The sequence below is a fragment of the Pteropus alecto genome, unplaced genomic scaffold, assembly GCF_000325575.1.
Source record: "Pteropus alecto unplaced genomic scaffold, ASM32557v1 scaffold44, whole genome shotgun sequence".
In the NCBI taxonomy this organism is placed as follows: domain Eukaryota; kingdom Metazoa; phylum Chordata; class Mammalia; order Chiroptera; family Pteropodidae; genus Pteropus; species Pteropus alecto.
Window position 1 is genome coordinate 361931 of NW_006436812.1, and position 12279 is coordinate 374209.

The 12279-nt window shown below is 52.6% G+C and overlaps 1 protein-coding gene across 1 annotated transcript in view; it reads right to left on the minus strand.

Moving 5' to 3' along the window:
- METTL22 (methyltransferase like 22) overlaps positions 1–11941 on the minus strand; it is a 17245-nt gene extending 5304 nt beyond the window's left edge. Inside the window, exons 1-6 of the mRNA XM_006914172.3 lie at positions 11830–11941; positions 11138–11304; positions 9273–9668; positions 4407–4447; positions 4174–4318; positions 1412–1517 (exon numbers count right to left, since the gene is read on the minus strand). Of these exons, the coding sequence (XP_006914234.1) occupies positions 1412–1517; positions 4174–4318; positions 4407–4447; positions 9273–9668; positions 11138–11261 (812 nt within the window). The 5' untranslated portion in view covers positions 11262–11304; positions 11830–11941. The remainder of the gene's footprint in view (positions 1–1411; positions 1518–4173; positions 4319–4406; positions 4448–9272; positions 9669–11137; positions 11305–11829) is intronic.
- Positions 11942–12279: the final 338 nt, after the last annotated feature.

A 12279-nucleotide genomic window follows, 5' to 3' on the forward strand; every position in this document is an offset into this window, starting at 1 on the left:
CCCATCTTCTCACCCTCGTTAACCTCTCTCCCTCCCTCCCCGCTTCCTATCCATCCATCTTCCCACTCATCCATATACATCCTCTGCCTTCTTTCCTTCCTTCCATCCATCCACCATTTTTTGAGTGCTAAGTATCGGGTCCTGTGCCAGACATAGGGAAGACAAAGATTTATGAGACGTGCGCCTATCCTTGGGGACCCGCAGCGGAGGAGACACTGGCGAGTTGGCAGACATTGACGAGGCAGTGTGGCCAGGTGCAGAGGCCGAGAGAGGGGCTCTTGGGGGTGTCAGGGAAGGCTCGGGGGAGGCGAGGCACACCTGCTCTTTCCTCCCGGTCCTTGCAGACTGCCTACTGTACGCTGGGTGTTCAGTAAACAACTCGGCGTTGGGGACCACACACAGACAGGGCCCCTGCCCTCATGGAGCATGTGGTCTAGCGGGGTGGCAGACACCAATCAACTAGTTGCACAAACAAATGTCAAATGCAATGGTTCAAGGTGTCATGGGTATCTGTTAGGGGACTATGACCTCACAGTCTGCAGACCTGAGCATAATTAGGAACCGTCAGGAGGAAGAGGCAGGGGAACAGCAAGTGCACAGGCCCCAAGGGGAAGGGAACCTCCAGCAGGGCCGGGATGGCCGGAGTGGAGGGGCCGCTGTGGGGGAGGGGCCGCAGACGGGCAGGGCCGGCACCTGCAGGACCCAGGACAAGCCCAGGAACTGGGAGAGCAAAGGGAAACCTCTGGTGAGCTGAGTGACCTGAGCTGAGTCTGGAAAAGGTGCCCAGGGCTGCTCGGCTGAGGACAGTCTGGGCAGGCAGTCCAGTGAGGAGTTGGCTGCTGGCATCTATCATGTACGCTTATGCCTGCAGGCGGTGCAGGAACCTGATGATTAGGCAGATGGCAGGGGTGGGGGATGGCAGGGGTGAGACATTCTGGGCAGAGGGAAGGAAGCGCATGTGAAATAAGTCCTTGGCTCGTTGGTTATAGAGCTGGACAGTGGGACTGTCAGGCGAGGAGGCAGGAAAAGCTGGCAGGGGCCAGACTAGGAGGTGTGGGAGTCAGAGGGAGAGCTTGGACTTTACTCCTGGAAAGGGTCTTGCATCTAGAAAGGTCACTGTGGATGCTACACGAAAAGGAAGCTTGGGTGGGTCAGACAAGGAGCTGGGGTGACCAGGTAGTGGGCCACTGTGAGGTCCAGCAGGGAGAGATCTGAAGTAGGACGTAGTGGTGGGCGTGGGAAGATGATTCAAGGACAGAGTCATCTCGGATCTGAAGGACCGGAAGGAAGCTACGGGAAGCTGGGACTGCTCTGCTGCCTGCGTTCACCTGGGTGTACGTGGAAGCAGGCGGATTCCCGTCTCCCAGGGTCACAGTCCTGGATGTTTGTCCCACCTGCCAAACAGAGACACCTCCCTCCCAGGCAGAAGACCCGCTGGGCCTCACCTCCAGAAGCAGTCAGGTGGCTGTTGAGGGCAATGTTTTGTTGGCACATGGCCAAGAGATCTGCACCAACATCTGGAACGACAGAAGGGCATGCCATCAAGTGCCAGCCATTGTGACACTTTTGCCTCCGTGTTTTTGCCTGGAGAGAGCTGTATCAACAGCGTGACCGCAGAAATGTGTGCAGCTGAACTGGAGTGTCTCCTGTGTGTTTTACTGCCAGAATTAACTACGTTCGCCACGAGGCTCTTTTTAACGATCCTTTCTTTAAATAAAAGACGATCACCCTGGTGGGCGCAGATTCTGTGCGCACTCTGGAGGGAAGGGGTGACAGCTCCCCTTTTATACATTTTTAACTCCACAATGAGCCGGTGTCATGGTTCCCATTTCACAATGAAGAGACTCGAGCAAAGTCACGTATAACTAACGAGAGCAAAGGCTGGGGTTTGAACCCAAGTGTCTCTGTCAGAGCAGATTCAAACAGGCTGGAGGTACGCTCTCCGGTGCACGATTCACTGTCACTGCTGCCCATGTCTCCCCCGCGCCCTCTGCTACTCTGACCAGGTGGGGCTCCCTATTGTTCTATCAAGCAGTGGAACCTTGCTTGGGGTTGGGGGAGTGGGGAAGAGCATATAGCACTTAGCCAAAAATTAATTTTCCTTCAGGAGAATGTATGTGTGGAAGGTACTGAAAGTTACTGTTAATGACACCTGCCTGGCCCACTGTGGCTGTGGATGCCCCCACGCCACCCACTGCAGACTCCCCAGGGCCCAGACCATTGTCTCCATCCCAGGAACCATGCAGAGCCTGGTAAATGGTGGGGAGCTCCCTGCTCATGGAGGGGACACCTGTCCCTTCTGCTAGGCTATTGGGTGAAGAGAATGTTGGTGGTGTGTGCCTAATAGCACACGACTGGTTCAGAAGTTTCTAAGCCTCTGACAGTTGTTGTCAAAACGAATCTTGTGTGGGATGCTAACATATGAAACAGACGAGAGGGGCAGCTCTGGCTGAGTGAAGGTGGGAAGCCTGGAGCCCTGGGGCTGTTCTTCCCCGCTTAGCACCTATGACCTTGGCCAGCCAACTGACCTAAGCTTCAGTCTGCTCATTTGGACAAAGGGATGGTAACACGCTCCCTGGTGACTGCAATGGTCGCGAAGTTACGACCAGGTGCTCACGCATGTGAAAGGCTGTGCTAACTGTAATGTGCCATCTAAACACAAGCTCTCTTCGTCACCCTGGTGAATCTCTCTCTCACGATAAGACGACAGGATCATATCTTATTAGGCCGCAGGCACAGAACACAGCTCTTGGGTGCTGTATTATGGCTTGACGCTTCCAAGTGCTCGCTGGTAATCGACACGAAATTGTCAAGGAGCATTGAGTAGGGTGGCGGCCTGCAGACTCCTGACCAATGATTCACTCCGGAAATCTGAAAAGTCTGCCCAAATCAAGGCGATCCTAGCTTCCCGCTTCCTATCTCAGGAGCAAAAGACCCGGGCCATTGAAAACGTGAACTAGGAATCCATGAAACGCAAACCACATCAGCAGATACCATTTTCAACGAGCAAATTAACTAAAGACTTAAAATATAATACCTACCTGAGGAGATACTACTCTCATAAACCAGACCATTGGCAAGTCTGGGGTATATGGTTGATGGCACTGCACTCATCGATTTGCTAGTTTTCATTAACTATGGTTATGCACGATGTTATCACTGGAGGGAGCTGGTGAAGGGTAGATGGCACTTTCTGTAATATTTTGGCAACTTCTGTGTGAATCTAATATTATTTCAAAATTAAAAATTAAAAAATAAATCATTTGGCAATGTGTATTAAAAGCTTGAGAAAAGCCATACCCGTTTTTAGCATAAAGATTAACTGACAGAGTTGCATAAAGGTGCTCATTGTAGTGCAACTGACAAATGTAAAAACAAACAAAAAAAACAAAAACAACCCACCAGAAAAATATGAGAATAACCAAAATGCAGTTAAAAAAAAAAAGAAAGAAAGAAACAGTATTTGGACGGTTCATATTTATAAATAATTTTTAACGACATGGGAAAATAGTCTTAAAAATGTTTTCCAGTATTTTTGGCAGGAAACAGCACTAAACTGTTTGCTTTGAGATGTTATTTGGGAGCATAAACACACAAAAGAAAAAGATTGTAAAAGAAGTACGTATTTAAAATATAGATTCTAAAACATAAGCTCCTTGAGGACAGCAACCTGATCTACTTTATTCACTCCTGGAACTCCTGCATCTAGAGCCATGTCTGGCACATACTAGGTGCTCAATAAACTGCATATGGTTGAATGAATCTGGGGATTATAAAATTATGAGTAATTTTTATTTGCTGTTCTACAAGTTTTCCACTAAGAGTAAGCAAGGTTTCCATAACTGGGAAAAAAACCCTCAAATTTGTTTTTAAGTCTTAGGCACATCTCATGGTTTTCTGAGATGTTTGCTCTTTCATGGACATGTGAGCAGAGGTACCAGCACAGCTGCTAGAACCTTCTGAAGCCAAAGTGGGCCCTGCGCCTGCTGGGTGCTGTGGCTGCCGAGGACTGGGTGCTGCTGGGTCATCCTGACATTACCGGGAACACAAGAGAGGGTGGAGAAGACCAGCAGAACAGGATGGCAGAGTCAGTAGCGGCCGACGGCCCATTTCCGGTTTCACTCCCTCACTCCTTCACACAGCCAGCGCGTGCTCTGAGACGGCGGGCATTACCTGTACAGTACACTGTCTGCGCCACGGTGGCTGCGACAAGGCTGGTGAGCCCCGTGCCCGCCCCGAGCTCCAGCACGGTGCGTCCCTGGAAGAGGTCCCACTGGAACAGGATGTAGTCAGCCAGGAACAGGGCACCCCGCCACACCTGGAGGGAGAGGGACAAGGAAGGACAGGCGTCGTGAGGCTTGGGAAAGACCCGTCAGGGCCACAGGAAGTGGACGGGACCTACCCACCTGCTTGCCAACATCCTCCAGGGGCGTGGCCATGGTGTGTTCTGGACAGGACAGAAACCAAAAGAGAAAGGGCCACCGTGAAAATGGGGATGGACAGAACACAGACAGACAGGACACACGGCAACCCGCACACACAATGGGCACTGGAGTCAGGCGTATCGAGAGAAGCAGAAACACAGGCCGTGTTACCAGTCAGGAGGGAACAGCTGAGCGTCACTCGCAGACCGGGGCTCACGCTCTCAGATAACTGGGTCTCTTTGTTCCAGTCTGAAGACCAGGATCACAACAGGCGTGGTCCAACTTCCACACCCGCACTCCATTTTTCATGTTCAATAACTGCATTCTACACTTGCCATATTTATATTGTTTTGACCAACTGTGCACTTATAGTAATTGCGACTCATTTCAAAATATTTTCTCACACTTGGAACCATGCGAGAAGTTAACAAAGTCAGCTTCGAGTTGATACCCTTTTTTAGGTGAGGAGAAGTGTGGTAAGTATTCTCCAGCACAAAATACATTAGGATAAAATCTGGTGGTGGGAGCTGGGGGAAGAGGATAGATCGAGGAGAACAAGGAATGATGGCAAACATTTTTGCTGTTCAGTAAGAACTGGCTCTCGTGTTTTTAAGCGAGATGGCGACGGCTAGCAAATTAAAACACACAACACATGCACGGCAGGGTAACCTCGCTCGCTCACGGGACTGGCACGCACCCACACACAAGCGCACGACAAAACGGGAAAAGGGACCGAGGGACGGAGCGAGGGGTGAGAAGAGCAAGGGCAGAAGCAGTGCGGTGATGCGGCCGCACTGCTCTCCACGAGGGCCTGCCCCAGGCGGCGAGGTGGCAGCCCGCGCGTCCCTTCTTTGTTGGTCCCCTCGAGCACTCAAGGCATGAGCATCTCACTGTGCCAAGATGGGTGTTTAAGGGTGAACGCTATTCATACAGCTGGGGTCCGGAACATAAGCTGACCACTTTGTCTGGTGCTCAGCTGAAGCAGCAGCTGTCTGTCCCCGGGCTGGGTGAGGAAACGGCTCAGTGCCGTCCTCCCGGGGACCTGGGCCACTGCTCTGAGGGGTTCTCCAGGATAGATGTGACCAGATTTCTGCCCTTGACGAAGACTTACAATCTGATCCCCGAATAAAGGGGGACTAATTATTGCCACCAGCTTCTTGGCCGGACTTGATATTGTGGTCTGGAAGAAGGCACTTTTCGTAAATGTTTTCGGAAGGACTTCAGATTGCTGAAGCCCAACACGTGTCCACTTAGTCTGAAACTAGAACAAAGTACGTCCACTGACCGCCGACAAGTGTGCCCTCACTGAACATTTACCGGATGGCCGCCTCCCTTGAGCCAGGCCTGGGGCTGGGGGCACTGAGATTTTACGTGATCCTCACGACAGCCTGTGAAGCAGTGACTGTCACCCCATTTTACAGATGAGGACACTGAGACGGAGGCTTGGCATCACATTTGTCAAAGTTACGAGGAAAGTGCACGTTCTCTGAGCCAGGTGCTGTGCTAAAGGCTGTGCAAACGGCACCTCATTTATCCTCAAAACTACTGGACGTAACAAGTTAGCTTAAAAGTGAGGAAGACGTGTCTGGGGAACTGGAGCAGGCCGCCCGAGGTCACAGAGCTGGCACACGGCAGACGTAAGCGTCCAGGTCAGGTCATCTGCAGTTGGCCTGCCTCTCTCCTAAGCGTGGAGAGACGTTCCCCTTAAAGTGGGGAAGGCCCCGAACAGGTGCCCAGGGACCCAGTTTTGCAAGCACAGGCAGAGGCTCCTTGAGTGAAGGGTGCAGGGACGTACCTGGCAGGCTGAAGACTCCTGGGTTTGTGTTTGTGTGTGTGTACGGTGAAAAAAACGGGGTTCTCATTTCTACAGCCCTACTCCATACCCTGGGTGTCAGCTGCCATGCCCCACGCCCCACTCTTCCCAGACTCTGCAGGCCCTGTGAGTGGCTGGTGTCTCCCCTCACGTGGGCCTCCCACCTTCCACCTTTTCCCTGTAGTCTGCCTGGCGGAGCCTTCCCGGCGCCCTCTGCTCCCTGACCCCAGACACCCCCACCAACAGGATCTTGGTCAAACTTGGTCATTCTCTCCAAGGGGTTCTGTGGCCACAAGCTTTGCCCCACCAGCTGTATTCAAAGGGTGACTGGCTTCCCCTGAGAGAACACGGACCGAGCTCAGACAAACCTGCGTGGGAACCAAGTTTTGTCACGTTCCAGCTGCGTGACCTGAGTCAACTCCTCACAGCTAGAGCCACAGTTTGTGTTTTTACAAAACACAGAAATAACGTCATCACCTCATTCGTGGGCCTCCCTAACTGGAGTGAGGCTCGGGGTGGGGGAGGGATGCTCCTGCCCCAGTGGAAAGTCACCGTTTATATTTAAGCAATTGCAGTGGCATCGTAAGAACATGAAAGCCTGGCCTGAGGAGCACACCCATGAGAAACTCCGGGGTTAGCAAATGGGGTGAGACAAATTGTTTTAGACTCTGATCTGTATCCTGCCTGGATCAGGGCAGAGTCTCTAGACCTGCAGGAACCTAGACTCTTCCCCAGCCAGTCTCCCTCTCCTCACTCAGGTCAGTTCCCAGGAATTAAAGCTATCGGCAGCTTACGTTTATTGAACAGTTACTTGTGCCAGGCGCTGTGCTAAAAGCTTTACATGAGCCATCTCTCTTAGATCCTCACAACCAGAGGTTATGCTCATTGTACAGACAAGGGACTGAGGTGTGAGAGGTTGAGGGACTTGCTCAATTCACGGGGCCAGTGGAAAAGGCACGGGGCTCAGAATCCGACACCCTGAGTTCCAGCCCTGCCTCTTCCGAATTCTCATTGGGTCTCAGTTCCTTTATCTATAAAATGAGGAAAGTGATCATAATTTACTTTGAACCTTGGGTCTGTGGCTTCCTAGCAGGCCCATAGCTAAACTTTTTAGGTTTGGATAATCCCCTGAAAAAGTGTGGAAAAGTACATTCTCCTTCCCCAGTGATTTATTTATTTTTTAAATCAGTTTCTAAAATGGGCCCATAACCTGAGAAAAAGTTTGGCTTACGGATCAGAGGAAAAGGGTGGTCAGGAGAGTGACACCTGCTTGGCGCCTACCCTGAGTCAGGCTCTGTAGTAGGCATTTTCTGGGCGTCATTTATTAAGTTATCACCAAGACCCAGGGAGGACAGTAACCCTGACCCCATTTCACAGGTGCAGAAACTGAGGCCCTGGGTGGGCAAGACACTTGTCCAAGGTCACCTGCTTGTGAGGGGTAGAGGTCAGTTCAAAACCCAGCTGTGGAATACCAGAGTCCAAGACCCCACTCCATGTCACATTTTACAGACCGAAGAGCTACAGCTGCAGAAAGAATAATCAGGAGTTACGGCCTAAGGTCAAGCACGTGATTACCTTTCTGCCGTCCTCCCTCAGGCCAGGGAGGGACTGACTGACGGGTGAAAAGGAAGGTGAACTTCCAGGCATCATGAGACACGGGAATGGGCAGGTGGGGCACCCGCAAACCAGCCCTCTCCTACGGGACTTTGTTCTTAGCTTGCAGGATGGTAAATTACCCGAATGGGAGACACGCGCACACCGGAGGCCAAACACGTGCTGCGTAATAACCAAGCCTGCTGCTCTCCTCCTCAGGGAGGCTGAGTAAGGAGGGCTGAGAGCGAAACGAGCCATCACTGAGTCCTGCGAACAGAACTGCGGCATGTTCTGACCACGTACTGTGGATAAGATGGGCTGTGGCATCAGACAGACCTGAGTGTGAATCGTGGTTCTCCCACTGACTAGCTGTGTGACCTTGGGCAAGTTCCTCAATGTCTCTGAACCTCAGTTTCCTCCTCTGTGAAACGGGAATACTCATCCTTGGAAAGGTCATGAGGGCCAGAGGCTAATCCACAGAACACATGGAGTTCTGGCGTGACCTCCACGTCGCCCCACTGGAATGATCTAGAACACAGCCTGCCTGCACTGGCAGGCACTCAGTAACTGCTCAGCTAACAGATGGGTGGCTGGATATCAGAGCTGCTGTTCTGTCTGTCTGCTTCTGAGTGTCCCAACTGACCCCCCAACCCAGGCCAGTGCCCAGGTTTACTTGGGACCTCAGGTACATCAGGGACCCTGGATCCCAATGAACAGACTTAAAACAGAGCTCTCCTCCCCCAGACGAGCACTGCTAGGGGTGGCAAACGTCCTGGCTATGGAGACAAACCACATGAACTCGGAACTGTCCTTACTAACAAGCTGCATGGCTCTGGGCCTGTCACTTCCTCGTCTGTCCCACCCCCCTAGAGGGGGCTGTGAAGACTACATGAGGTGATAAAGGTAAGCTATCGGAACACAACTGGTGTTTCTGCAGCACTGGCTCACTTCTTGCCTTAGATCCTTACCACCCTGGCATTTCTAGGGGTTTGAAATCCTGGCATCGCCAAACCCTTTGCCTGGCGGGGTGGATGGACACTCCTGACCCTGCCCAGTGAAGCCTCTGTCCATTCCACTTCTGCTGCTTCATCTCCTCTCCTCCTCCACTTGGCTCCCAGCCCCCAGGTCTTGGTCCACTTGATTGGCCCACAAGACTCTTTCAGATTCACTCTGGCTCCAGAATCTCTCATGGTTCCCTGCTGCCAGTCAGGGTGGCTGAGTGTTCCACACCCCCTGCCCCTGACACACCTCCCCAGCAGGCTGAGCTGGGTCAGAACGTCGATGCGGGAGGCAGTAGCAGCAAGGCTTCCTGGAGGAGGTGATGGCTAATGGCTACGACACCCTGGCTTGGGCCTGAACACAGAGCCAATGCTCAAACACACTGTTCCCTGATCAACACTGTGGTGCTGCCTTGGTGGCAGGTGAGCGAAGCCTTTATTTACCTATTCTGATGATATCGTGGGTGCTGTTCTCTTGTGCTTTGTCTCCCAGGACGTCATCTTCTTCCTGCGTTAGAATCATGGGGTGTACCTTGTCTCTCGGGGGCACTGTGGGGTCAGGGTCAGAGGCAGCCCGTGGTCTTCTCACGACGTCCAAATCCCCATCCTCGTCCAGCTGAGCTCCCGCCCCCTCCTGGCCGGCGGTGTCAGCGCAGGCCTGGAGGGAAAAACCCTCACTGCTGCGGCCTCTCCCTCTCCAGCCTCTCCGGGGAGGAGACCCGGTGCAGACTGTCCCAGCAGGAGTCTCCTCTGTGGGAACAGCTCTGTGATCACCACCCTTAGCCCCTGAGACTGTCCGAGAGTCTTGGCTCCACACAAACTTGAACTGGGACAGGAAAACTGAAAGGCAAGACGAAACATAAAAGGACACTATTTCTAGCTGTCTTTTCTTTCCCTTCCTCTCTCAGAAAATTTTGATTTCCACCTGGAAAGAGTCTTAAAGGCCAGGTGGAGAGATACTAATGCCAGCAGAAAAGGCCCATTTGATTCAGCCGTGACACAGGGGCCACCAAAGCAGCCAAAACCACCACCAAGAGCAACTACCATTTAATGAGCACCTACGATGCAGGCGCTTGGCCCACTCACAATGTCTCATTTAATCCTCAGTCACTACGAAGACGGTACTATCAGCTGTTACGGACGGGGAAACTGAGGCTTAGAAGTTAAGTGAGCTGACAAAGTCACACAGCTTTGAAGGTGGCTGAGGCAAGATGCAAACCTAGTCTGCCTGACTCCTAAGCTGATCCTCCTCTCACTACACTGTTCTGCTCCTTACGGTCTAGAGGACAGGAAAAGGGTACCAAGTGTCCCTTACATCTGGTAGCTGGGACAAGTTTCTGTAAGAGTATGTGTGCCAGGAGAGGCGGGCTGGAGGTGGGAGGTACAAGGACTGGAGCAGACAGGCCTAGGCTGGAGTCCTCCATCTCTCCATGCTGTCTGACCCTGGGCAAGTCGCTTACCTGTTCTGAGCCTCAGTTTCTGGAATCCAGGTAACCAAACTGAGACATGAGGGAAAGGGGAGTTATCAGTCACACCAGAATAACAAGTTAATACAGGGTGATGGGACCTGGGGAAGGTGGCCAGGGAAGGCCTGTCTAAGGCGACGTCTGAGGAGCCGGGGCTTAGAGGGATGTTCTGGGCGGAGTGAATGGCAAAAACAAATGCACAGAGGGAGGAAGGTGTGTGCACTGTGTAAGGGACAGAACGGAGCAGAAAGCAGCCGCAGAGCAGTGGGCGGAGAAGGAAATAAGGGTGGACGTACCAGGCAGGGGCTGGGTCGGGCTGCGCTTCACAGGCCAAAGCCAGGAGTCTGCATTTATTCTAAGAGCAAGGGGAAGCCACTGGAGGGCCTCAATCAGGGCAGTGATGTGATATGCATTTTCAAGAGATACTCTTGCCTTCTGGGGAGACGGGTGGGAGAAACTGCAGGAGAAAACCCAGGGAGCTCTGGTGGGAGGAGCTGGAGGCAGCCAGCAAGGGATGAAGGCAGCTGAGCTGGGTAGGGGCAGAGGAAATGAAGGGCAGTGGGCAGATGGAGCCCCAGTGTCCTGTTTTCCCTACTGGACCTTGGGCTCCCTGAGAGAGCTCAGGGGTTCATTCACTTCTGCATCAAGTCCTGGGCCTGGCACACAGTAAGTGCTCAGGAAAGCACAGGAGCGTACTCGATGAAAGAAAGGCACTTAAGAAATGGTGTGACGGTAACAGTTAAGCAATCCAGTCTTCCCTATCTTTCCCCCCTAAAATGAGTATGAGAAAGCAGAAAACAAAATGGAATCCATGGGGGGCTGGGACCCTCCCCAGGACCTTACCGGGCTGCCCCATGCTGTTTAGCCGCACCATGAGGTGTCTCTGGTTGGGAGTGTAGAGGTGAACGTCTGACAGCACAGTGTCGCTTTTGAAAGTGACCTCATCCATGGCTGGGGTGCGAGCCATCTACCATGGCCCGGGCTCCACATTAATCTTGGGACGGCAGCACCTGCGAGGCAAGAAGTGTCCTCAGTACAGCCGGTGCCTAAAAAGGCGACACGGTAAACATCCCCCAGCCAGGTTGTAAATAGCTCTCTATCACGTGGGGGTGAAGTACTTCCCTTTCCAATTCTCTTTAAAGTTTTCCTAAAAAGAAAGTCTCCAAGCCTGGGCAAGGGAGAAGAATCCAGCTAGAATTGTGTTGTTTTGTTTGCACTGTATTCGTTTTCATAGTAGTCTTCTATTTACGGCAAGGAATCTGAATTTCCATTTATACCGGTAAAGTTTTTTTGGCCTTTTTATTTTTTCCAACTTATCATGAAAAATTTCAAGCAGACAAGGAAGTTGAGAGCGTAGCATATAAACAACCATAAACTCCCACTGATTCAATGATCAACATTATCGTTTGTGCTCGCTCTATCTGAGGCTGTGAGGAGTTGGGCTTCAAGCCTGTGGGAGCCCAGGTTTCAACACAGGGCTCCCTGTGTTGAAGGGAGCACCCTACCCCGCTCCTCCGCCTTCCCCAGGAGCTTACCCCAGCACCGGCCGCCCGTCGGAACTCGCCGACCATCCTCGGAACCCGCCGACCCCTCTCGTGCTGGGTTCAAAGGGCCGCTATAATAGGCGGCCTGCGCAGGCGTGGCCCCACCCCCTCTGCGTGGCTGCGTCCGCACCGCCCAGTGGCCACGCCCACTTGCCAGGCCGCGCATGCGTACTGGGGCCACTGGCTGCCGCGTGCAGTCCTATCTCTGAGTTTTGGGAGGCCCTGTAGTAGAGGCTGAGGTGAGGTTCTCCTGTCGCCTGCCTAAATTTGCTGGGATGGCTGGCCTGGGTGGGACTGGTCTGCGTTTGGGGAGCTGTCAGATAACTCGCCCTAGGTCACTCTGCTACTAAGTAGTGAGGGTTGGATTCGAACGTGGGTTAGTAGGATGCTAGAGCCTGTGCTGTTAACCAGCCTGCAGCTATTTATTAACCCTTTCCCCAT